Source organism: Sus scrofa, chromosome 14 (assembly GCF_054392235.1).
Source record: "Sus scrofa isolate SSC_HxYL_T2T_F1_AM1 chromosome 14, Sscrofa_HxYL_maternal_Yorkshire_Landrace_v2.0, whole genome shotgun sequence".
Taxonomy (NCBI): Eukaryota; Metazoa; Chordata; class Mammalia; order Artiodactyla; family Suidae; genus Sus; species Sus scrofa.
In genome coordinates this window covers 127,430,454-127,457,615 of record NC_139396.1, presented here as the reverse complement: position 1 = coordinate 127,457,615, position 27,162 = coordinate 127,430,454, and the positions used below count along the sequence as shown (strand labels likewise).

Here is a 27,162-nt window from a genome sequence, read left to right as displayed (position 1 = left end):
TTCTTTTTTAAAACTAGCCTTCTTATAATAGGTACATTTTTCTACCTATCTTTCAGTTTGTCACCATTCCACCTCAAGAATGTTCCTAAAAGCCATGCCCTTTGGAAACACCTTTGGATGTTCAAACTTAGCTGATCAACCTGTTAACAAATGATGGATAATCAATATCAGTGTTCATCTTCAGTCATTATTCACATAATGAATTCTTGATCCCAGGATAACCCTATTGAATAAAACTCTGTCTTCAACATAACATCACCAAGAATAAAATAACTCCTATAAATAATCACCTTTGGGATATGAAAGAAAATGTAAACATTTTATTTGGCAGTTGTTTCTGAACACATGAATAAATAAATGGAAAAGTACATATTAATATTTCTTTTTGGAGTAACAGATACCATTAAACGCTTATTTACACATCTTCACTGCAAAGAACAGTTACACAATTCAATTTTGTCTTATAAAAGGTAACTTCCCACACCACTGGACTGGACAGTTAAGGATGGAGATACTGGTAGTGCTTGGTTCTAGCAGTCTCAATGTTTGAAAGGCATTCATTTGCAAGTGTGATAAGAAGAGTCATCATGCATTGAGTTCATCCGGATCATGTACTGTAGAAAGTTTCTGATGGCAGCCACAGAATTTGGTGTGTCATGCGCTTAAGTCAACTATGACATGTTTGTAAATCTGTGTATTTCCCTTAAAACTGGAAGCAAAAAGAAAATTACGCTTATTAATGGACACATGCGTGAATGATCTTGGTGCCTGAACATTTAATTCCTGAAATTTCACAAATTTGGCTTTCTCTGCATCCCAGTTATATACTTGAGTAAAGGAATAATCACTTCCAAGAATTGCATATTGATAGTTATTAATCTGAAGAGGCTGGAACACCATGGATCCTCGCGAAGGCATCCTCTGAATATCCTGAAATGAGGAGCCTCCCCATTTCATTACTTTGGAATCACCAATGAATCTGGTCAAGCAAATGTACACGTCACCTTTCACTGAAAAGTGCTTAACGGCGTATACATCCTCCATGTTAGGGATGTCAGTTTGGTTAGTGAATAATTGTATTGCTTTATTCCACTGATAAATTACAGGACGCTGGGAACTACTGGACAGGATTAAGTGAGGCGTTCTGAGTGTCTGAGGTGTTCTGGCTATTTCTAGATATTCCACATCAGTATCCCTGTACCACGCATGTAAGGATTGATGGGAGTAGAATCCATTTCCGTTCCATTTATAAATGGTAGTAAAACCAGCTTTTGAGCTGTCGGCGACCACAAAGTACCAGTTGTTTTCGATCTTGAATGTTTCAATGTCATTGGGTTTTCGGATTTTGAGAATTTCAATATCCTGGATTTTTATGAATTTATTTGCAAAACTGTCTCGCTTATAGATGTGAGAGCCGCCAAACAGCTGGGCCACAATAACATAGAGCTGAGTTTCAATGACTATAGGCTTGCACACTACAGTGGACGTGCCTAAAAAAGACAAATGAGAGGTTAGGTGAATGGCCATCCTCTTATCGACCATGCAACTGCCAGCCAAATCAGCCTGAAATAACAGATTTCCTTGGTTGATCAGGCTAGACCAATTTCTTTTTCGTTTCTTTCTTTTTTCTTTTTTATTTTTTGGTCTTTTTAGAACCACACTTGAGGCATATGGAGGTTCCCAGGCTAGGGGTCAAATTGGAGCTGTAGCTGCTGGCCTACACCACAGCCTCAGCAACACCAGATCCAAGCCGCATCTGCGACCTACACCACAGCTCATGGCAACACCGGATCCTTAACCCACTGAGCCAGGCCTGGGATGGAACCTGAGTCCTTATGGATACTAGTCGGGTTCATTAACCACTGAGCCACGATGGGAACCCCCCAATTTCCTAATAAGGTCCAATGGAAGCAGGATCCCAAAGTTTTGTGCCTTTGTACCTCAGGAGGCCTTGTTACCAACAACTGAATTGTCCTGTCACATCTAACCTGCACTAGACATTTGGGACACATGGCTACTGCCTGAGTTTTCTCTTTTCACTTCTTGGAGAAAGAAAACATTGCTTTCCCTGGCATGTCATGAGTTAATCATAGTAATTCTAGTGAAAACTGTCATTTATTGAGCACCTACTATGTACTTTGCCAAATCATCTCATTAACTTCCCCAACAATATTAAGTGATAAATATTATTACCCTCCCTTTGGCAGATGAGCAGACTGAAGCTCAGAGAGGTTCAATGCTGCTAGGAGAAGGCAGAATTGGGATTTAAATCCAGGCTACCCGCATCTCTATGCTTTTAAGCAAGCCTAGGGTGGGGAGTTAGCTGATCCATGGCTTCTAACTAGGGTTCCATAAGGTACTAGAACAAGCTTCAAAGTATAGACAGTGGTCTGGGAAGCCCACAGCTCTACCTCCAGTTGGTTTGCTCTGTGTATGAACTGCTTCTTGCTCTAGAATAAACTGACTTTCCCCTGAAAAAGCAAAAAGATGTCTCTTGTGATTTTTCCAAAGTTTTAGGTCACTGGTGGCAGAGAGCAGGAAGAGGAATCCTTGAGGAAAATGCAAGAGGGACACAGTCATGGGCAATGCTCCTGAAAGTTATTTGGGAAATCTCAGAAAACAATATGGGGGCCTGTCAGAAGCCTCACTCAGTATCCTTTGTTAAGGGTTTGATGTTTATCAATAGATTCAGATCTCCTAGAAATCTAGGAAATCCAAAAAAAGTAGGGCAAATCTGGTCCCAACCCTTTTCTGACTGCAGCTCTAAGGGATCTGGCATAATAAGTTCTGCATCAACTCTTTCTATTAATTAACTCCAACCATAGGCAAAATTATTCTGTTTTTGACCCTTTTCATGACTCATCTGATTCTGCGACCTTGGGAAAAATCACTTAACTTCTCTGGGATTCAGTTTTCTCTTCTCTACAATGAGGATTGGGACTAGGTTAGCGATGGCCACTAGTTTTGGACCATGTACCAATATTGATTGACTGATTGATTCTGTCTGCCTGGAGAACTGTGTTGAGAGGGATTCTGTCTGATAGATTAGGGATGCCCGTCTGGAGTGATGGAGGGGATAGTGACCACATATATGACATATATTCATCATCCTAGATTAGATGATACCATTTGAAAGTCTGCAAATATATGATTCATTTTTCTTTCAAGTGCTCATCTAAAGATTCATTCAAAGCAATTGACAGACTGTACACATGAGAAGAACATGGTTTAGATTGCACAAAGCCCTGCTGCAGTCCACTGGAAAACAGAGGGGACTTAGGGAAAGGAGAAAGCATAGCCTTCTGCCTCTAGAGGGAAGGAGGATTCTGGGAGGGTCCCAGTTTGTAGGGGATTCTGCCATCTGGGCACCCCAGTCTTAGGCATCACTTAGACCTAACAATGCAGTGGGGCCAATGACCACCATCAACCATTTTACAAGTAAGGAAATGAAGCTTTAGGGAACAATCCCAGACACCCAGTAAATGGTAGAGTTTGATTTAAATGACTCTAAACCCACACCAAACATTCCCTGGCATCATTCATCTTTTCCTGCTGCCCTTGGCCCAAGCAGCTTAACTTTTCACTCAAAACACAAGCAAACTTTTCATACCTGTAATGTTGTCATAATTCCGGAAGGTTTTTTCTACATGGTCCCATTCAAGGAAAATGCACTTTCCAGTAAAAGGCTGAGCTATGACAACATACTCATCATTCATATAAGAAAAAGTGTCTATAGACAGTGATTGATAAGGCAGGTCTTGAGACTTTGCAAATTCTGCAAAAATAGAAAACGATGATAAATAATAATGCCTCATTCCTTGCCTAGATCTCAAATGTCCCTAAGAAATACATTTATTCTAGAGAAACAGTGAAATGGCAATTTTTACTTTCCTTTTAAACACATGAAGTTTTAATGGTTCATAATATTTTTAACATTAGTTTTTTGTTTTTTTTTTTTTGGCCATTTCTTGGGCTGCTCCTGCGGCATATGGAGTTTCCCAGGCTAGGGGTCGAATCAGAGCTGTAGCCACCGGCCTACACCAGAGCCACAGCAACGTGGGATCCAAGCTGCGTCTGCAACCTACACCACAGCTCATGGCAACGCTGCATCCTTAACCCACTGAGCAGGGCCAGGGACCGAACCCGCAACCTCGTGGTTCCTAGTTGGATTTGTTAACCACTGCGCCACGACGGGAACTCCTTAACATTAGTTTTCAATGTGTAAAAAATATCAATTCCTGCATATGCAAAAAAGTATCTTTATTTTAATTTTGTGACTTGGAATGATTTGGAATACATTACCTGTAATAATGCAATCAAAATCCTTGGTGGAGAGACTGTTGATTTTGCGCTTCTTGTATTCTGGGGGGCCTTCACAGTAGATGTCTTCAACAGTTGCATTGGTGTGGCCTAGCCATTCCACCAGCCACTTCAGTTTACAGTCACAGTTAAATGAATTACCTCTCAGGTCCCTGAAAGACAAACTTCAGCTGCTTTTGACATATGAGGGCCCTTCCTTCCCAGGTATGATTTCTACTTCAGCAATTAACATGTGCAGAATGACTTCACCTGGCTTTATATCATGCCTCATAACCTACCTTGAACCTGGCTGACCATTCACTTTGGACTCAGAGAAAGACCACAGTGCACCCTTGTAGGCCACCCCAGTCAATGGAACCTTATAACTTTACTCCCTCTCGGATTCAAAGGTAGCTCAACTTATAGCTATGCTGTCTATAGAAATATAATGTGGCTCACATACGTAATTTAAAATTTTCTACAGACACATTACAATGTAAAAAGAAACAGATGAAATTTTTAATAGCAATATATAGAATTTTATCATTTTGACATGTAGTCAATATAAGAATTACTAATGAGATATTTTATATTCCCTTTCTATACTAAGCCTTTGAGGTCTAGTGTGTATTTTACACTTACAGTATACCTAATTCTGGATAATAAAATTTCAGCATAAATTCCTGATTTAGATTTTGATTTAATAAAATTTACAGTTAAAAAATAGATTCATATGTCCAAGTTGTTTCCTACATACTTAAAATTTTTAGTTTTAAATTTACATTTAGTTTTTTATTTAATTTTTTAAAAATCAAGTAAAATTAAAATTCAGTTACACTAGGAACACATTTCAAGTATTTAGTAACCACTCTTATGGCTACCATACTGGACAGCGCAGGTCTAGGAGACAGAAGGAGGCGATGGTTGTACCGTATTTAATTAAATTGAGTGAGCTGTTTGCTTTTCTTCTTCCTCACAGACATAATTAATCCTGATTCTGTTCCATGGTCTACAAATTCAGTTTTAATAGGAAATGACTTCGACACAGCTGGGTTAATGCAGACATGCAATAGTTCATGTCTGTGATAAACTACACAGCATAAATAGCTTAAATTTCCACATTCGATCCCAGCTCAGCAAGTGCTCTGTTTATTTGCCTTGTTTCTGTTCAGAAACTCTATCTTTTTCCTAAAACCCTTCTTGGTCATACAGAATTCCTAAGATAGGTATTGCCTATTTTTTCACACAGCACATGGATAATTTTTAAACATTAAAGCATCTAAAAATGTTTTTCAGGGGATATATTCAAGAAAACCAAGAAATCCACTAAAAGGCAAGTGGACATGGATCCTTGCACTTTTTAGACATTCTTGATTTGGGCCTATCAAGGTAAGCCCAAGGGGCCAAACCCATTGTGAGAGTCCCTGGATAGACTGAGCTAATGTGTGTTTTCTTTTGCTGGTGCGGAGCAGTGGCTGACTTAAGGTTGGGCCAGCAGGTCCCCAAATAAGCTGTATCACCAAGTCTGCCATGGAGAATCATCTAACTTCCAAGGCATCCCCAGGACCGACCTCATATCCCAAGAAAACTCTGACCCAGAATAATGAATGTCAACTTTTCTGAGCTATTGTAAACCAGAGCAGATAACTGTGGTTTGTCTGAGACCCTTTGGAAGTGTCCTGATTCTGACACTCTCTTGGAAATAAACCGTCTTTCAGGAATTGGGGTAACAGACATGAAGGAGGGGCTGGGGGAATACAAGGAACAAAGAAAGGTTTTCACTAGCTTATTTGAAGTTAACCTCAGTATTTGAACTTAAATACTGAGGTTAGGAGAAAATACTTGACTCGAACTTCTTGTTATTAGAGAAAAGTTGTTTTGAATATATATTCCATAGCAAAGTACCTGAATAATAAGAACTCTTTTGTTTTTATGTATCTTTTTTGTTGTTGTTGTTCCTGTATTCTACCTTATAGCATTTAAATACCTTCCTAACGTTCTGGAAGATACTTACTAAGCTAAATTGCTTTTGAGAGGGTTAGGCATATATTACTTGCTTTGCTTACTGCAAAATATACAAATTCCTTACAAAGATCTTTCACTCTGAGGCTTAAAAGTCAAAGTTTGAAAGCTCTTTTGTTTGAAAAAGGGTCAAAAATAATTAAGTTCATTCCCTTCCTGGGGCTTAAGCCAAATTCCTGGGGATTAAGCCTAGAGTTGTTGTTCAGTCTAATGAGAGAAAAGGCAAACTTTCCTCCCTTCCCCCCACTTCCTGCTCTATTTCTCTGTTGACTGACCAACCCATGGGTGTAACCTTTCATCTTTACTCTGTCAGTTTCCCAGACTTCTTTATGTTTTTCCTTTGCAGCCCTATTTCCTGGACCTCATGAGAAAAAAAAGGCATCTTGAAATTTCTATCTAACCCTCCTCTTCCCACCCCCTCGAAGTCCCTTGTCATGACTCCTTCCCATACAGACACACACTTCGTCAAAGGAAAGCTTGGGACTGTATTTTCCACATATATAGTGGTAGATATCATACAAGACTCAAACAGTTGTCCAACTAAATTCAATTTAAATTTAAAAATTATCACTTAATTTAAAACCAATTTAAAAATTTGATAACCAATACCAACGTTCTTTGTTAACTACTGCAAATTAATTAATTAATCGGTGATTTCTTAGGTCCTCTTACACATTTGTTAAAGAATCCAGGCCTTTGAAAATGTCCTTTGGGAGAGTCTGGAGATTGTTGTTTGCAAGGCTCCTGGGGAGAAAAAAGAGTGATATAAACTGTAGTCATAAACTAAATAAATGCGTTTTATAGATAAAGCTTAGTTATGAGTTCCCTTCTGTTCCTTCCAGACTATACTAAATTACTTGTAGAGCTTTTTTTTTCTTCTTATAAGATTCGACTCAGACTTCTGCTATTGTATTTTCAATTCCTGGCCTTTTTGCTTCAATGCCCACTCAGTATTTACGGCCCTTTATATATTATGATATTAAACAAATGAACATGCACCCTCCCCAAATACCAGTAACAAAATGATGCCTGGGCATCGGTCTTTCTATTTAGCGCTGAATATGAGAGACTCATTCTCAGACTTTCCGTCTGGGGGAAGTTTCCCCCAGTGATGACTAACTCAACTGGTGACAGTGTCTGTCTCCACATGCTCCCTCCCCTCACACTCAGGCTGCCCTTCTCTTCCCTCCCCACTCCTCACTTGCTCCAGAGAGCAGCTCAACCTCCAACCAACAGGATCAACAACTCTCAAATTTGGGGGCTTGTCTAATCTATCCCCACGCCAGCACATCTTTTTCTCTTTCCGAAGTACACACCTGCTTTTTCTACATTTTCCCCTTTCAACTCCATTCATTCATTCCTCCTTAGAAAATAGCTTCCTCATAAATATCCATCCATCCATCCATCCATCATTTTTAATCATCTCCTTTCCCTTTCAGTTCTTGCACTGTTATCACAGGAATTGTTTTCTTCTCTATTTGTTCTTCCACATATCACTCAGATGATTCTAATCAAGGTTAACCAGTAGGAAACCGTGCTGATAGTATCAAGGAAAGGAACGTGTGCCCACGCTGCAGAAATGTGCACATAACAAGGAGCAGATACTGCATGACAGGGAAGGGTACTAGGTCCTGGTAATTTTCTATTTTTAACCAGCATTATAAATATACATGTTATATACGTTTCTGATGAGTGTTTTAATTTTTCACAATAAAAATTTAAAAAACTAAAAGATCCTATGCTGTTGGGCTCCAAAGCCCTTGAAAATTCTCTCAAATTCTATTTAAGTCCTTTCAGAAGTCTTCTATCTTTTCCGCCTCCTGTAATTGATACAAGATTTCTCAAGTGTAAACATACAAGACTTTTAAAAACTATTTTTAAGTTAATTGTGTTTTTCCTTTGTTGTTGTTGTTGTTGTTGTTGTTGTTGTGCCTGCGAAATGTGGACGTTCCTGGGCAGGGATCAGACCTGCACCACAGCAGCAACCTGGGCTGCACAGTGACCATGCTGGTTCCTTAACCCACTTTGACACAGGAAATTTCTTTTTTTTTTTTTGTTTTTTGTTTTTGTTTTTTTTTTTTGTCTTTTTTGTCTTTTTTGTTGTTGTTGTTGCTATTTCTTGGGCCGCTCCCGTGGCATATGGAGGTTCCCAAGGCTAGGGGTCGAATCGGAGCTGCAGCCGCCAGCCTACGCCAGAGCCACAGCAACGCGGGATCCGAGCCGCGTCTGCAACCTACACCACAGCTCACGGCAACGCCAGATCGTTAACCCACTGAGCAAGGGCAGGGACCGAACCCGCAACCTCATGGTTCCTAGTCGGATTCGTTAACCACTGCGCCACGACGGGAACTCCCAACACAGGAAATTTCTTATGCTGTTTTTCTAAGTTTTAGAAATTACCACTAGATTGGAAAACTTTTTTCAATGAACCTTGGAATGAAAGAAAGGGAACTGAATCAGAAGTTCCCAGTCTCAGTGATGGTCTGTTTTGTGACAAAGGGATGGCCTTGGAATCCTTCTGAGCTTGGTTCAGAACCCTGACTCCACTATTTACTGGCTGTGTAACTTTCGTGGTGTACCTTCCCTATGACTCAGCTTTTTCATTTTTAAGTGGAGGTAATAATGTCTCATACTATAAGAGTGTTAGAAAAAGTAAATGAGTTAACTCAGGATGGTAGCTGGCATCTGGACTACTCTTAATAAAGGGCAGTTGGGAGGAGAAGGAGGACAGGAAAGAGAAGGGCTTTTGTGTGGCCAAAAAACAGCACTTGCCCAAGAAACAGCACTTAGAAAACTGACCATACGAGAGAACTCCTCTGACTGTTCACCTACATAGTATTCATAAAATGCTGCTAAAGAAGGTTATTCAAGAGAATGTCTCCATAATTCATTTTACTAATCAGTGGTTGAATGAAGAGATTTCCTGGGATCTTGGACCAGTCTGGACTCACTCTCAAGATATGAGTCTTAATTTAGTTGCTGGCATGACATGTCCTCAAGTCCTCATGCTAACTTCTCCGAAGTGTACATCCCCCTCCCAGAAATCAGCACAAAGTGCAACTGACTGCAGGGCACAAGCTTGGAGAAGGCTGGGTCATTGGACAATGGGAGTGAGGTGATAAAAAAGTCAAGTCCTGAATTACTGCTGCCAGTAGGGTTACACAGTAAGAGGCACCATGTTTTCATTGCTGTTCCGGGCAGTTTGTTTCAACAGCTGGTGAGTCTGCTTCCTGCCCAAAGAACAGAGCTCTGGGCCTCATATAACCTAAGTGTTAAGAATCAATGAGTTTGATCACAGGTTTGTCTATGGGGTAAGAATGTGCCGTATCTGGGTAGCTAATGAGGAGTAGAACTGATTGGGAGAGGAGTGAAGACAGGGTAATGAGAAGTTTGAGAAAACATTGCATCAATGTTAATTTTTTTTTTTTTCTATCTAGGATGACTCTGTAGGGAGTACTGGAAGGGATATATATATATATATTACCATTGTATCCTCGGTGCCTGGCATAATGTAAGTCCTCACAGATCATTTAAAATGAATGAATGAATGAATGAATGAATGAGTTGGGCTAGAGTGGATAAGAGGAAAGGCACCTATCTAGACAAAGAGCAGATAAAGCTTCTCTTAGGCCTCTTGTTCCAAGACACTGAGTTAGGGAGAAAGTGCAAAGCCCTGCCAGTTATCATAGCCTCTCCTCCACACCACATGTTTGGATGCTGCAAGTGCCCTCCCTCCTCTGAGCCTCACTGTGGTAACAATCCCCAAATAACAGGAGAGCTCTTTAAAGTGTGCCTGAAACTAAGCTCCATTCTCTAGGTCCTGATTCAGAGTCTACCTAAGAAACATTCTTAAAAACACCGAGGAAACTGCCCAACTGAACACCCAGCTGCCTTGAGACTAGGGAGAAGAGACCAGCTGAGAAGGGTCTCAATGACAGGAAGGCCACTCTGATATTTTCATGGTTTACCTGAGAAAACCTCTTAATTATGGATTATGGAACCTACTGGAAAGTCTTCTCTCTAAGGCAGACCAGACTGGCTCAGACAGCACGTTTGTTTCAGTGCCGTTGGGCTCTGCTGCTAAGAAAGCATCGCCCACGGCCATCTGGGGTGCTCCCAGCCTCCCTGCAGTGCAGATTCTCAGCTTGAGTTGGTGTCTCACTGAATTTGCTGTACTGCAAGGGCAGTTATTTTAATTTCCTACAAAATGTTTAAAGGGGATAATACACTGCAGCATTTGGAATCCTGATCCAGGACCAGTAGAGGTTATGCATAAAGTTTAGTTTATGATGCTTACTGCCTACCATGCTCTGTTCTAGGCACTTCGCATAGATTAACTCATTTAATCTCATGAGAACCTTAGGATCTAGGGACTCCTAAGTGTCTTCTTATCCCCCACCTCCATTTTCCCCATGATCATTATCACTTCCACAGGCACCATGAAGCTCAGTGACCTGCCTGATGTCCTACAGCCATTAATAGGGAAAGCCAGGCTTTGACTCCAGGTAATCAGGTGGCAGAGATCCCCCTCAGCCATTACATTGCACTTCCCTCTTTATATCCATGTCATTATGAAGGTGGAAATTAGGACATCTTGGCTGACTGGGGACGGACGGGCACCCTGAGTTCGGGGACTGCTGTATAGTCATTTGCACCCCCACAGTGCTGAGCAACCAGTAAGAGTTCTGCAACCCATATAGATCGATGACATTTGCCCTACCTCACAAATTTTTATACAGGCATGCAAACAGTCCTGCCTCCACTGGTCCTTAGCCACAACAATACTAATGTGATGCCCAAGGAAATCCCATAGCATTTAACAGAAACCAATACATAATGTTTAGAGCTTTTATCATCACTGGCCATGAACTATTTTTTTAATTCACTTTTTCCCTGATTTCCGAAGTAATACATGGTCATCAGAAAAATTCAAACCTTTCTGAAATAGATAACCTATTCAAACATAAGATGATCATGTATAATATTAGGACAGTCATTCAAAATAATTAAGAGAGGGTCCCAGGACTTAATGGGCTTTGTAAGAACTTAAGTATAAGGAACTCATTTTTTTTGCTGGGGGGTGGTTGAGGGGGTGAGGAGTCTATATAGTAACTTTCAAGTTTTCTGTAAATGTCTCTCTAGAAGGTAAGTCTACTGAGATGGATGTATAAGAAGGTGAGATAAGTTCATCACTTCTTTAGGAATGAACTGAATTTATATCAATGCTCAGTTAGGTCCCTTGGAGCAGCTTTAATGTAAGGCCAGAGTAGGAACTAGTTGGATCTAAAAGCATGTGTCTAATCCCACCTATTTGCATTTGGAGACTAGGGCTCATCTCCTCAGAATGTTCTCTTTCTTCCTCAGCCATATTTGCTTCTCCTGTCATGTCCTGTGGAAGGATCCAGCCAGCTCCATAACAGCTTTCTGGTCCTGCTATAATTGATGTGGTGGAGAGGGCACCAAATGTCTCATTAAAGACCCTTGGAAGCTTGCGGTTTTAATGCTACTAAGTGGGGAGCAGCTTACTTTCAGGGTGCACCTTTGGGTTCTCATTTGTCCTGCCCCACCTCTTTAAGAAGGTCATCAAGAGACTATAACGAGGTCAAGAATATAAAAAACCTTTGTAAACTCTTCCTGCAGTATATGCAGGTTAGAGGGGGAGACATCATTCTTTGCCACTTGCATGTTTGCCTGTAATTGGGAAGAATTGGTCTGAGGTAGAGAAAAGTGCACTTTGAAAGCTAAAATCTTAAAAAGAAAATTAATGGCTCAAATAAATGTCAGATTTATTTATAAGTGGAAAATGAACTTGATGTGCTGAGCAGCCAGAGGGACATTTAGTTTCAAATCTTCCCCACCCATCTCTCCTTGAAAGGAAAAGAGGAAAGGAGCAAAGAAAAAAGGAAGGAAGGAAAAGAAAGGAAGGAGGGAAATACACCTGGAAGAGCAGCATAATTAGAAAGGAGAACATGACTTGGGGACAAGACACTCAGTGAGAAAATACTTGTTTGTCTAAGTCCTCTTGCTAGACTGAGCTCTTCTAGGTTGGAGCTGGATTTTATTCATTTTTGTGCGGCACATCTTAAGAGACTATTTAGGATGAACCATATGGCAATGCCATTTTTGCTGAACGAAAACAGTCTAATATAGGCAATGCCATACGAATCAACCTAAGTGTTTGATAAAGATGCAAGAGATCTAGGGGTCATATTCAGTCAACTTTAACCTGCTTTCTCCTCACACCTCCTTCCTACCTCCAGCATCCAATCAGAGAGGTGGCTTCCCTTTCATTGTCTATTTGACCCTTAAGATTCATGCTTTTCTCTTTAAAGGCTACCTTTTGTGTTTCCTTGAGCTTGAAAATTTCCAGATATTAAGCATGTGCTGTATCCATGTCCCCTTCTCATACATTTCATACCACTTTAGAGGCTTCAAATGACCCAAATTTATGTTTCCATTTAATTTGGGTTTTCTTGTTTGTTTCTTGCTTTTTGCTGTTGCTTTTTTTTTGTTTTGTGTTTTTTTTTTTGGCCATGCCCGCAGCATTCATAAGTTCCTGGGCGAGGGATCGAACTGGATCCATAGCAGCGACCTGAGCCACAGCAGTGACAGTGTTGAGTCCTTAACGGCTGGGTCACCAGGGAACTCCAATATTTCCATTTCATTTGATGGACATAAAAGGCTCTAGTCAAACAAAATGGATGTTCTTCACTAGGGTGTTGTATAAATCCCCCCCCCCGCCCCTCCCCTCCTTTCTCCTCTTTCTGTCCTTTCTCAGTCTTTCTTCTTCCCTCTCTCCCCCACTTCTTTCCATTCTTCCCTCCTGGTGAGGTAGGCCTTTGGGCTGGAGAGTGAAGTAAAGGTCATGGCAGGGCTTATATCCAGGTTCCCAGAGGAAACACTGGAATCTTATCTCTTTCTTTCAGCCCCTCACCAGAGGACATGTTAAATGAATTTATGTGAATTAAGTAGGTCTCAAGTTGGGGTCATGAATGTCCATTTCTCTTTCCATATATTTGTTTCTTTTATTTGTTTTTGTCTGAAGGATTAGTTTGTCAGTGTTTGGCTTTGTGATCAAATGACACAGCATTCATATCTTAGGCAGCCAGTTTCGAACCACATTATAACATCGACATGAAATGCGATGTTGCAATTGCTGTTTATTTCATGAACATTATCTTCCTCATCACTTTATAATGACTATAGATAGAAGCCTTGAAAGGTATAGTGATTTTGTAAAATACATCTGGCCATCCATTCTTGTTGCTGCAAATCCAAAAAGCAGCAGAGACAGGGACTAGAAGAGGTAGCATTATGACCATGCAGACACCCTAGAATGCAGGCTCAAAGGGCAGGCATAATGTTTGCCTTGTTACCTGCTGCCTCCTAGGGCCTAGAACAGAGCTGGGATGAGGTACTGTGAGCAACAGGCTAAAATTGACAGAATGACTATAATGCTTAGGTTGCTTGCATCTTTAACACCAATGAGACACCTATTAGGCGCTTGAGAAATAGGCTTTGAACGGATGAGTAGACATAGCAGTTCAGGTATTGAGTTGATGTTATGATAATTCCATAATACTCACTTTACTTGTCACATATCCCTCCAAACTTCTGTCCCCTCACTTCTAAAATGGGGGTTATTGTGCCTCTCTGGCAGGATTGTCAAGAGGACTAAATGAAAATTCACATAAAGCATACTGACCAACATAATAGTGGGTACTTAACAAATGTTACTGCCTTTTTTTCCCCCATGCCCTTATAATTTCTTTAAACATCTGTCTGTCTGGGAGTTCCCACTGTGGCAAGTAAGGTAAGGATCTGGTGTTGTCTGTGCAGTGGCTAGGGTCACTGCTGAGGTGTGGGTTTGATCTCTGCCCTGGCACAGTGGGCTAAGGATCCAGCATAGGTCACAGCTACAACTCAGATTCAATCCCTGGCCCAGGAACTTCTATACACCATGGATGCAACAACAACAAAAAGGTTCCTATTGTATAGGGTTTCTCAACCTCAGCACTGTACCATTTTAGGTTGCATAATTCTTTGTTGTGCAGCTGTCCTGGGCACTGCAGGATGTTTAGCAGCATTGCTGCCTACTACCCACTAAGGGCCAGTTACATCCTCTAGTTGACAACTGAACATGTCTGCAGATATTGGGGAATGTTCACTGGGAGGCAAAATTGTCCCCTGTTAAGAAAACCTGAGGTACCTCTAATTACCCATTGAATAATTCAATATTTCACTTACAAACAAATTGTTCAGGTACTATATGGACATGGCCTGTGGTTATAGTATATGTTTAAATGTATATGAAGTCAGGGCTTATACAGAAAAAGAGAAACAGCAAATATCAAAGTAAGCTATATAGTCAATTCATGAAGTGAATCATGATGTGCATAATTAAAAACATTGAGTCACACATTGTCCTGCATTAGATTGTTTTCCTAATTATTGTTGGTTTGAGCTAATAATAGTGTTAATAGGAACTGGTTTCCTGGACACACACTGGCTGATGACAGGGAGAGAAGGTCCCTGGTGAGATACCATTTGGGTTTCTTAAATTTTTATGGATGCCCATAAAGTGGGTGCTTTAACCACAGGCCATGAAGCTGCATTTGTCCACTGGGTAGCTTAAAAAGTAATAGCAACATTCATACTTACAGGTGAATTAAAGACTTTAGTCCCCGGAAAGTATGTCTTGAAATGGACTTGATGTTGTTGTTTTCTATGAATCTGCAATAGGTTATATTTTTTGTCAGATAGCTGTAGGAACCTGAAAGCCCTTGTCTTGAATCATTATGTTAAAAAAAAAAAGTTTTTTTTACTTACAAATACTCTAGATGTGGGAGACCAATAAAAGCATCATCACTGATCACATCAAAGGAGTTCGATGTGAATAACCTGCCCAGAAAAAGTACACAATGAAAACAGTTAAACTGACAGACTGTCAATCTTTGCTGCTTTAATCTCTCAGAGAAGTGAGTGGGAGCTGAGCATGGAAAAATATCTGAATGTATGCCATTCCACAGTGTTATTTATTCAGGTAATTCGTGCAGCTTTTTTTTTACCCTTAATTATCTCATCAAATGCTTACTGAAGGGGGTGTTTTGTGCCCCATTGCTCACAGTGATGGATATCACATGCCCTGGGTAGCATTTTGGACATGGTTGGGCAAGCGTTACAGTCAACATGTTGCACATTTTCATGGCAAAGATAAAAACAGAATCTTTCCCTCTTGCTCTAGAAACTTCTGGAACATTCTGACCAGCCCAAATAACAGTGTCATGGTTTCAAGCCTGGGAAACCTAGAAAACTAGCTCCATGCCTGGTTGTGCTGTGATATCTCAACACCAACTAACCTCCTTCTTTGAAAATAGAATAGGCTGAAGATGAGAAACAATGAGGCTTAGGAAGAGTCTCAGGTCCATTCTATTACTAAATAGTTGAAAAAGAACACTTTTACTTGGACAAATTTATTTGCAATTTCAAAATCCATGGGGATTTGGTTTTGAAATGACTGACAAAAATGAACATCAACCAGCAGAACCCACATCCTGTTGAATTCCTCGAAGAATTTTTTTTCTGAATGGGAGGCTTAACAGAGGTGATTATACGCCAAATAATAAAAACAAAGTTTTTCTTTTTTTTTAGAGTTCATATGAATTTATTCAGTTCCCATTAGATAAATGTTGATATAAACTGAAAATAAAGTTTTAGATGTACTGATGATAAATTTATAATAGGTTCAGGTGACATTCCGTCTACATGTTAAGGTTCTTGTATGGGGGAACCTCAGCTTTCACTTGTAACTAGTATCCAAAATGTGACTGTGGTCATGGGACAGACCAGAGGTTTGACATAATTTGACAATTCATGCCTCATGCATACTGTTTAATTGCACTATGTCAAATCCAGTATTCTCTGTTAGTAAATTTTTGACTTATATTTTTGAAATGTAGGGGTTAAAAATAATTACCACTAACCAGCTGAGCGACTTAACCTCTCCAAGTCTGTTAACTAAGGGGATTAAAACTAGGGAATCTCACTTTTTGAACAGTTATGAATAACTTATTTGATGCCAGTATTGCTTCAAAATAATGAGGGGAAGGGAGAGCAGTGGCTTAGAGAAATTGAGCACAAGGTGATAATTTTTGAAGCTGGAAGCTGGGTCCATGGGAGTGAATTTTACTATTATCTCTACTTTTATATGTGCTCGAAATTTCCGGTTAAAAATGGGGAAAACGTGAACCAATCAAACCAAACCGGAAGATCTCTTGCATTTCTTCCTAAGTGATATCATTCCTGGAATAATGTTGGATTCCCTTCTATCTCTTCTCCTTCCGACATCATAGCTTGATACTCAAGTGATTTTCTAGGCTCTGAAGAGTCAGCACTATTGAACAGTCATACATATTAGATGCCCAAAGTTATTAAAACAAATTCAAAGCTTTATGATTTCTTTCAGTCACAACTTTTGCAATTGTCTCTTATTACTTCATGGTTCTGGGTTTGCAAGTTAAGCTATCATCCAAAGGCTTCCTTAGGTTCCAGTATTTGCGTTTCATCCTGTATAGGTAGCATCAAGGATGGAGAGAATGAAATAAGGCAGAAATAGATACAGAGAAATACCTCCCATGCTCACTGGTTTGCCAGCTGTCCCATGGTTGAACTGGTGACTTCAAAATCACTCACTCCAAGTCACCAGAAGAAATGGCCTTTTCTCCTTATGTTGAATCAGATGCAAAACAGAGTAGGCTATGGATATTAGTGGGCAGAATTAGCCCACAGATGTCAGGAAAATAAAACAGAGTTTCCACTAGAATTTTTATCTGCTTATTCATTGCTTATCCCTAACACCTGTAATAATGCCTGTCCCATAGTGGACACTGAATAAGTATTTTTTAAATAAAAAAGGATACACTTTACATTAAATTCTGGTCATTACTACATTACTAGATTGAATGTTCCTTACAGGAGGGACTTATCCTTACTGACTTTTGTGTCCTTAGCCCTGATCACAGTTTCTGGCTGAAGTGTGTTTAAAATCTCTGGCTAAAACTACATCTACAAGCAAAAATATGGGTGAATGTCACAAACCTCAGTCCAGGGCAAAAAGCCAGAAATGTGAGTGCATGTATTTGAAGAAAAAATCCAGCAAAACCAATCTATGCTAATAAAAGTCAAGATAGCGTTTACTCTTGGAAGTGAATAGTAACTGGAAGGGGATGCAAAGGGAGCCTCTAATGGTAATGTTTGGTTTCTTGACCAAATAGGTTTTTATTACAAGGTGTTAACTTTACAAAAAAATCATGGCAGGGGGTGGGGGTGATGAATAGGCAGAATATAGAAAGTTTTTAGAGCAGTGAAAATATTCTGTATGATATTATGATAAATACTTGTCACTATACACTTGTCCAAACCTATAGGATGTACAGCACCAAGACTGAACCCTAATGTAGACTGTGGACTCTGGGTGATCAAGTAATTTCATCAGTTGTAACAAATGTACCACTTTGGTGGAGGAGGTTGGTGATAGATGAGGCTATGCATATGTCAAGGCAGAGGTCTGTGGGAAATCTCTGTCTTGTCTTCAATTTTGCAGTGAACCTAAAACTACTCTAAAAAAATAAAATCTTAATTTAAACTATCAAGATGTACACTTAGGACAGGTTACCTTTCTTTATTAAATTATATTTTAATTAAAAGTTTTCTTATAAAAGCTTTAAAAATCCCTCTGGCTAAGATAATGTCTTAGTCCTTGGATTCTAAATTCAGCTGTTTTCTGTAGACATGGATTCCATGGACAAAGATTTGTAAAATTACACATACACTCTAAATATAGTTGAGCAGGATATCCATTTTATTATCCTATGTATACTTAAAAAGACTTAAAAATATCCTGTTCTGGAGTTCCCGTTGTAGCTCAGCGGTAACGAACCTGGCTGGTATCCATGAGGACATGGGTTCAATCCCTGGCCTCACTCAGTGGGTTAAGGATCCGGCATTGCTGTAGCCGTGGTGTGGACTGCAGACTTGATTTGGATGCCACGTTGCTGTGGTCATGATGTAGGCTGGCAGCTGCAACTCCAATTCAACCCCTAGCCTGGGAACTTCCATATACTTTGGGTGCAGCCCTAAAAAGAGAAAAAAAGAAAAGACCCTGTTCTATAAAGAAGGTAAAATGCTTATCTTTAATTTTTATGGGTTCCTTTCTGAAGGTTTGGTTTCAATATCATGATTTGTTATTGAGCCAGATGTTAAAGAATCCCACAGTCCCTGTTAAGGAAACTGTGTCACTACTTTGCCACCCCCCACCCCATCTTCACATATGACAGACCTAGGGTAGACCAGGGAGGCCATATTTTATACTTCATAACCTCCCTTCCTTTTCCTAGATTATTAGAGCAAGAAGGACTTGGTGCCTCATCCAAATCAGCTGATCCTGAGGTCACTCAGCCTCCCTTGGCCCAACTAGTCTGGTTCAAAAAGGTGAGTTGGGCTAAAGATGAATCCCTTATTGGGGGACTGGAATTGCAAACAGAGATGGAGCCAGACATCAGAGGACCTGAAGGAGAAAAAATGCTTTCAGGTTGAGTTAGTTCTATGGCAGGCAAACTGTGGGCAGGGCACACTCAAAAGAGAGCAAAATGTGGAGGGAAGTGTGTGTGAAGGCTGGAGCAGGGAGATGCCCAAATCTCCTGTGCTTCTCAATCTCAGTCACTTGGAATCACCTGGGGAGCTTTAAAAATAGGACTGCCTGGTTCTCACCTGCAGGGATGCTGGTTAAATTCTATACCTGGGGTGTGGGCTGGGCATGCGATATTTAAAGGCTTCCCAGGTATCTCTTATATTCAGCTGAGGCTCTGGCTGCTTACAGTAAGCTTTCTGGTGAGCTGCAAGAGCCTTCCTTTACCTGTGGTGACCAAGGAGGCCTCTGCTTTTTTGCAGCGAGTATGGCTGGAATAGTTGCTCTGGTCCTTGAAGGTGCTATGGATTGTCCTATCCTCATAACTACGGGTAGCAAGAGTCCACAATAATATGACTCAGGTTTGGCAACTGATCTCACAATAGTAGCATGAGGAGGGGTGGGTGGGGATCAACGAACTGTCTGAATGAACTTGCTTCCTTCCAGTGTCTTACTATTTTATTGGGTTTTTCCAAACATGAAATCTTATTATTCTCATTGCCTTCTAATTTATTATTTTATCTGTTTATTTATTTTTTCTTATTCCTTAGAATATTTATTATTGCATGCTTAATTCATAATTTTTATTCTTTCTGATTTAAAATGAAAGTATTTAGAAATATGACTTGACCTCTGTGTAAAGCTTTCCATAAGTTTTGACAGATAATTTCTTAAAATTATATATTTGACTTCAACAAATATTTAGAATAATATTCTTAAAATTCCCTCTTGATAATTTTTTTAAAAGCTTTCATGGTTTATGATTAATATTGCACTGGGACCAGAAGATGAAGTCTGTAAAATGTCTGTTAACAGTGAGCTCCAGTTCCTCCTTCTGATATTCACTGCCTGTAGGAATGGATCATATCTATCCATAAGCAATAAATTAACACCAAGACCATAAGGCTATCACGGGGTCCTAGTTGACCGGAAAAGCTAGAACCAGCAGCACTTAATTCAGAAGGAGCAAGAAAAGTGGGTGATAGAGTCAGCATGGAGCTCACAGTGCTTGGGTCAGCAACAGAGAAGTAAAAGAAGCAAAGGACCACAGAATGAGGATCTAGCTACACTGGAAGGAGGTCAAGGCTAAGGCGGCCCACAGTCCAGCTGGGAATCCTCAAGAGTGAAATAACCTGGAAGGCTGATGGGCTACTGAAGCAGTTTCCTGCCCTGGCTTCTCACGTCTTCCAGGGACTGGGAAAGGAATACACTGACAAGGGAATCACAAAGCCTGGGTCTGAATTCCCACTTGGCCATAAATTCTCTGTGTGGCCTTGAGTATGTCACGTCTCCTATCTATGTTATTAAGTGAGGGGGCCTAGAAAAAATAATGTTTTAGGCTTCTAGATTGAAAGATGTATGAGTTTGAGCTCATATCACCACAGGCTTCATTCCTGGAAGAGTAGGCATGGGTTCTGCATGAGGAGTAGGGAGTGATAGGGAGGCAGGCCTGCAGTCAGCTGAATGAAAAGAGTAACCCTGCTGAGAAAAATCTCCCTTTGTCTCAAACCAGTCTGCTCATTTGGTCACATCAGGACCCCTGGCTCTAATGACACTTCTGGCTCTCTCTAGTCACCTGTGACATCTTAACTGCCATCAGAATTGTCTTTGGCCCACAAGTGGTCTGCCTCTTGTCTTCCAGCTAAAAGCAGATTTTCATGGCTATGGAGGGGAGATGATTTAGGAATCTTTCACATAGAACTCCCTTCCTCTGTAAGGGCTACTCTAGATGAAGAGAGGGATGAACATCAAGCATCGGCTTTTCACTTAGAGATGGCATTGATTAGGTACAGAACAGAGAATCTGGTTTTAAGCTTGTGGCTGCCACTTACATGATACATCAAGTAGGTAAATCTGTTTCATCATTTGCTAAAATAGGAATGATAATTTAAAAAGCCTTCCCGGGAGATTCCAAGAATTACGTGATATAGTATATAAGATCATGTCTCCAAAGCTTCCACCAAAGAATATCTCAGCAAAGAGCATAGACATGAAATATCAGGGCTGGAAAGAGCTGTTAGGTCTAGTGAAGGACCTTAGCTATACAGTAAGGGAAACTGAGGTCCAGTGAGATTGTCACCTGCTGAAGAGAACTTATGAGCATCATCTAAGAAATTAGGCAGCTGTGGGCAATGTGTGTAAACACAATTTCAAGTATATATATGTGCTTGTATGTTTACATATGCATATATATATAAATGAGAGGGCAAGGTGCTTGGGTTACAGCTGTTGGAAGATCTGTGGGTACAGCTGGAGGGGCTGGCCAACTTGTTTAGAACTGTCTCTGCTTAAATGATTCAGACCTTCTAGCTGTTACTAATATTCTCCATTATCCAAAAAAAATAGGGCTGGTTGAATGATAATTAATAATAGGCTGGTGATTCACTTTAGTTAAACGCACGCATTCTAAGTGCATGTGCCACGTGAATAATTTACATTTGAATATTTTAAAATATGCTTTTAAGATAAGAAAGCATTTTAAAAGGAGGCATCACGCATGAACACATTATGTCATTGTTCTTTTGGACGCTCATCCTTGGAAAACAGTGTAATTCAGTGATTCTTAAGTAGATCACCACCTCTTCAATTTGGTTTAATGGAAAATAACCTTACTTTTGTGCCACATAAATCTTAGGTGGGGGGGGCACCTAAAGAGACATGCCATTCCATTCCTCTTTTTACAGGTAAGGAAACCAAGGCCTGCAGAAGTCTGACTTAACCCAAGGTCAGATCTTTTGTCAGCAGCAGGGCCAGGTTTAGAATATAGATTTTAGATTTGCAGGGATTCCCTGGGGAATATTTTTGGCATGCACACTAGCAAAGATTGGAACATGACCAAACTCAACTCTTTGGTTTTATAGTTCATTACCTCTCATCACAGGATAGTCAAAATTTTTCTTTTCTAGGAGCTGGTATAAGTCCATAGCTCACCCTCCAGATACTGTTTATAAACTCTGTTTCTCCCTGTTCCCGGAAAAAACAAGGAGAAGGGACTTAAATTTTATTTAAAGCCTATTCTATGCCAAGTCTCATCTTTAGCAAATTGCCATCTATGAACTTATTTTAATTCTCCAGTGAACACTATAATGTAGATTTCATAGTTTCCATTTAAAATACAAAGAAACTTGAGGTGAGAGAGGGAAAGTACTTTGAAGCTTGTAACTGGCAGGGCTGGAATTCTGTGCTCAGGCATGATTCCCCGCCCTCTACCTCCTTCCCCCAAGTCCTACAAGGTGAGTAGGGGTGGGGGGTGGTAATGATTGTGGGGAAGGCACTGCTTCCTATTTTTAATCAGATCTGCCCAGTATCTAGACTAGCAAATCTAGACTAGCCTTGCCCAGTAGTTCCCAGAGTCTATTCCCTAGAACACAAGGCCTTTACGGGGTTGAGAGGTTTTACATGAACAACGACAAAAACCAAACTAATAAATTTGGGAAAAATGGGTAAATGAAGTTCATCATGGTTCCTAATTACATAAATCTGTCTCTCCTTAAGTAAATTAAGGCTCTTCAAAAGGGATTTAAATATGTAATTTCCCAATCTTATCGATAATGGGACCCTTTTATCACTGAGTTTTATATAAAATGAATATATCCAGGGAAAGGCTGGATTAGCCCTTTGGGAAATAGCTGTGAGGGAACCCGCTCCAAACAAAATTAGTGAGAGTGTAAATTTAAGCTCAAGGGGCTTTTTCCTGTTGAACAGGCTGCAAGTGATAATATACTTCCTCTGAAAGATGGAATATCCAGTGGGAGGTCCCCAAAGAAGCAGCGTGTGCCAGGCTGCTGGACCAGGTGGAGAGCCTGGCAGTGAGGCATGCTTGCAAATATCACATTCAATGAATCCATACTAACAAAGCTGTCTGAGTCACTTCCTATATGGAGATAGATGGTTTAATGTATCCCTTAAGATGGGATTCTTTCTACCTGCCTGTTTTACTAGTAAGCCCCTCTAGAACAAGGTAAGTTATAAATAATGAAGCTAGTAAATAAGGCAAACACCAAAGGTGTAGATTCCCAATATCCTATTGGAGGTTAAGAAAAGTAAAACAACATAAAATAATGTCAGAGGCTTTTCTAAGCCAAGGTGCTTTGTGAGCATTTCCCCAAATTTATTTGAGCACAGAATTCTTTTTTTTCCTCAGGACAACTCTTCCACAGGACACAAGTTTAGAAAACATTGGTCTAAGGTATAACTTTAAAGTATATAAGTCCTTTTCCATTTGCTCTTTTTTTTCTCTTTCTCTCTCTTTTTTAAAGCAAGGAGACCAGACCTTACACATACAAATGAGAGTTGAATCCTAGGGAAACTCGGGGGTTCCTGCCAGCAACGCTGCCGCTCTTTCAAAGGGCTTTTGAAACTCCTTTTCAGTGATTGTCTCCAGGAACCAGGGCACATTCCCCTGAATATCCTCATTAATGGGCAAAGGTTGACCCTTTGAGAGGGGATTTGATTTGGAGAACAAAACTATGCAAAGTTAAGCCCAGTGATTCATGTTCAAGAGGAAGTAGATAGACGTAGTTAAAAGTGAGGATGCGGGTTTAAAATCCGGCTCTGCCACTTAGAAGGGTTGTGATATCAAGGAAGTTACCTAACCCTTCAAGCCTCAGTACTTCATTTGCAAAATTTTCATAATCATACCTCCTCACAGGGTTATAATGATGATGAAATAAAAAATGAGAGGTTTAAAATGGTAAGTATCAGGCAATACTAAAATGACAAATGTCTACTAACAAAACTTTGCCTGTTTTTATTGTGTGACTTGTAACCTGGCAGTAAAGACCGTTCTCAAAGATCTAGAAATGTTTAGCTATGGAAGCAAAGTTAGGAAGAATCTATGATCTCCCCTAGGGAATTCTCTGCAAGTCAAAGGTTATTTGTATATAAATACATAAACTCTAATGTTTATTTTTTGAAGGCTCACTTTTAAAAATCACATTTTACACAGGCCAGCACCTGTCATCTTGCCATGTAAATTGGCTCAGCAATGCCTTTCCAATCCTTGCCTCATGGGAGGGATACTGAAAAAATGTTTTATCATCAGCCACCATGGGAGGTCCTGGTAAACTCCCCACAGACCTACTTGGGAAACTGGGACCGACATTATTATTCTAATAATAACTTAATAGCCAATTCCATATTATGAGGCTCTTTCATTTAACAACCTAATTTACCAGTTTGTTAGAACTGACACAATAAATTTTGTCCATTTCTTTAACAAGGCTGTTTTCCATATTATAATAATTTAAAGTACTCACTTGTACACTAGAATTTTTAAGCAGGAAAACCTTAGTTAATTGAATATGAAGGTCTCAAAATGCCAATGTATGTTTTATTTGGTCTTTATCCTATTTAAAATCTGCCTCCAGATTTTTGCCTTCCCCTGAAGATTAGAAAAATATGACCCCATGTTCATGTGCCATATCAGCAATAATCAGTTGGAACTGAAGATGTCATTTTTAGGTAAGGTATGTCTTTCTGGTTTACTGCAGTCACTACCACTCCCTATTGCCCTATACCCAACTGTTCTCCTTCATTTACCTGATCATCCCAACCCCTGTTGGGAAATTGCATTTGAGAACCATAATTTAATCTATCTCTGGTATTTTATTCACATAAAATCTGAGGTCCAGGATATTTGGTCATACAGTCCCACTACTGGTTGAGCTGGATTTCAAACCTAAGTCTCCTGATTTCTACTTCAGGCTTCTTTCCACCTTACTATAGAGCTACTCATCTGAAGGCTGGCTGGGGTTAATTATTATAAACAAAATCTGACATGTTTGCAAAATATGGTGCCAGTTGTTTTTTTAGGAGGAGGAGAGAGGATTCCCCTCCCATTCCTAGAAAGGTAAATAGTTCATGTTTCCTGTGAGAAGATTAAAGAAAGATTTTTTTAAGAAAGATTTTTTAGCAGGTTCTGATGGAGACCTATGTATAGAACAATAAAATTTTTAAGCTAGCATTGCAGGCAAATCCAGCCTATATAATCAGATGCTAATCTGATGTTATGGTCATTCAAATTAAAGTGATTTTCAGAACTGTAATAAAAGCTAATGTTTATTGAGTTACGGGAACTCTGCCAAGTGCTATGCATGTATTATTTTCTTTAATCCTGATTGTAATCCTGTAATAGGTACTAGGGTTATTGCCCACTTTGTAGATGCAGGTAATGAGGCTTGGTTAAGGTTGCCCCAAATCCCAGAACTGGGAAGCAGCAGAGTGAAGATTTGAACCCATGTCTGTTTGACTACAAAACCTTTGTTCTTTGCTACTTGCCACATTGCCAGCTCACCAGGATTAGCCATTTTGATATCACAGTCATCACTGTAATGCCCTGGGATCATTTTGTAGCCCATATCAGCCAGACTCAACAATGGGCAAGAGTTACCATCATTACCCATCAGCTTATTATCATTTTGAACAAAATGAGAGCTTATCAAGACGACCTCATAATACATTCAAATAAAGGCAAAATATAATTTACTTTTTTAGGGCTCACCTCCAAATTGGAGCTGCCATATCAAGGTGGAAAGGAGATATCACTCGTCTTAGTGTCTCTCACAAAGTCCAATGCTGTGCTTGTTGCACAGTAGAATCCCTAAAAGTATTTGCTGAAATGGGAGGCTTTTATTTTGTTACTGCTTGCAACTATACAATGAATAAACACTTGTTTTAGCTAAGCCAATATAAGTAAGTCAAAAAGGAAATTATATTTGTATTCACAAACTGTTCTTCATCTTAATAATGCTTAACCAACATTTTTCTTTGGATGTCCCATTAGACCAGATAAAGGAGCAGTTGGCCCTTCACGGGAGAGAGGCTAGTCAAACCTGGGAGAGAACCTGGGCAGCAAACATGATTTTGTACTTGTCAAAGACCTAGAGGAAGTCAGAGTGGGACAAAGAGATTCAGGCAGTGGGTCTAAGGAATGATTTTGGATGCTTGCCTTTTAAGTTCCAGTACACTGGAAATATCTGTGGAAGAAGTTTGACATAATGTCAGGAAAGAATATCTCTTCATATTTTTTTTTTTTTTTTTTTTTTTTTTTTGTGGTTGAGCCTACTTTCCAGACCTCCCACACTATTAGTTCATGTAAAGTCTGATCATGTATACTGAACATAAGAAAGAGCATGAACATAACCAAGACTATCTAATGATAGGAAAACAAGAGTCTTTCTCTATTATAAAATCTATAAAAATAGGAATTGAATCCAGCAAATATATAGTAAGCAAGATCTAAACTTACAATATCCAAACTCTTTTCTAGGACCTTGACTACTGAGAATTTTCCATGAAAGACAAGGGCAGACACAAGCACAAATAGCTCTAAAAATGACAGGAAGAACTAGAGACACCAAGAAAGTCTATAGAGCTTGAGAAAATAGTGATCAGGGAATGAGGTACTTCAGGCTGGTATGGATGGAGCTTGGAGTGTGTGTGTAATCTCACACCCACACTATCAATTCTGTGAAAGATGACCCTAAACAAATAACCAAATTCTTTTAATACCAATTCAGATGTCCATTATGTGTCTCTGTTTCTCGGAAACCATTAAAGTCTTCCAAACACAAAGGTGACATGATGAGATCTGCACTTCAGGAAGGTAACAATGATGGAGGTGGGGGAAGATGAGGACTGGAAGCAGAGGGACCAGTGCAAAAGCTCCTGCAGCAGCCTGTGCAACAGTGACTTCAGCCTGAGTTGGGACTACAGTTCTGGGGTGGCATGAGAAGATGGCAGGTTCTCATGCTGTTTGAAGAGGGACTTGTCCAGTTGAAGGTGGACATGAGGGAGCTGTCACTCCTAAGTTTCTTGTTTGAATAATTGAGAGGATGAGATACACTTTCAGAGAAAACATTTGTTGTACAGGGCTGGTGTGCACAGTCACAACAATTAATTAATTTAAGAAGTTAAAAATCAGAGCTGTGGGTCATTGGGCAGATTGTAGACATAACAGCCTAGGTGCCTGAAATTTTTACTTCTTGGTCCATTGCGGGCCATCAGCTGGGCACAAACCAAAACATGCTCATCTATAACCAGTCAGTAATTCCTCTAGAAGCCCTCTTAGCTGATAGATTTAGCTTGCATAGGCACTGAAGATTGCTAAATTTTTCTTATATAAGGATGAATAGGAAACGAGAAGAATCACTGTA

General features: G+C 39.9%; 2 protein-coding genes across 19 annotated transcripts in view; one reads left to right on the top strand and one right to left on the bottom strand.

The window, feature by feature from the left end:
- Positions 1-27,162, top strand: part of LOC106506098 (uncharacterized) — a 206,884-nt gene that overhangs the window by 171,206 nt on the left and 8,516 nt on the right. For 3 of the 17 annotated variants that reach the window (XR_014826691.1, XR_014826689.1, XR_014826695.1), the window contains 2 exons: positions 18,717-18,810; positions 24,376-24,469. Coding sequence is in view for 1 of the 17 variants with exons in the window: in XM_084995013.1 (XP_084851139.1) it covers positions 15,333-15,364; positions 18,717-18,810 (126 nt within the window). In the remaining 16 variants the exon portion in view is untranslated. Of the gene's footprint in view, positions 1-56; positions 2,487-5,595; positions 5,689-9,758; positions 9,833-15,161; positions 15,365-18,716; positions 18,811-19,170; positions 19,369-23,565; positions 23,700-24,288; positions 24,470-27,162 lie in introns of those variants that run through there. The other 14 variants (XR_014826696.1, XR_014826693.1, XR_014826705.1 and 11 more) reach the window with 12 other exon arrangements.
- Positions 301-27,162, bottom strand: part of LGI1 (leucine rich glioma inactivated 1) — a 31,512-nt gene continuing 4,650 nt past the window's right edge. Inside the window, exons 3-8 of one of the 2 annotated variants that reach the window (XM_005671297.4) lie at positions 15,151-15,222; positions 14,983-15,054; positions 6,994-7,065; positions 4,303-4,484; positions 3,611-3,775; positions 301-1,490 (exon numbers count right to left, since the gene is read on the bottom strand). In XM_005671297.4, coding sequence (XP_005671354.1) covers positions 655-1,490; positions 3,611-3,775; positions 4,303-4,484; positions 6,994-7,065; positions 14,983-15,054; positions 15,151-15,222 — 1,399 coding nt within the window. In that variant the 3' untranslated portion in view covers positions 301-654. The remainder of the gene's footprint in view (positions 1,491-3,610; positions 3,776-4,302; positions 4,485-6,993; positions 7,066-14,982; positions 15,055-15,150; positions 15,223-27,162) is intronic. The other variant, XM_001928721.6, reaches the window with a different exon arrangement.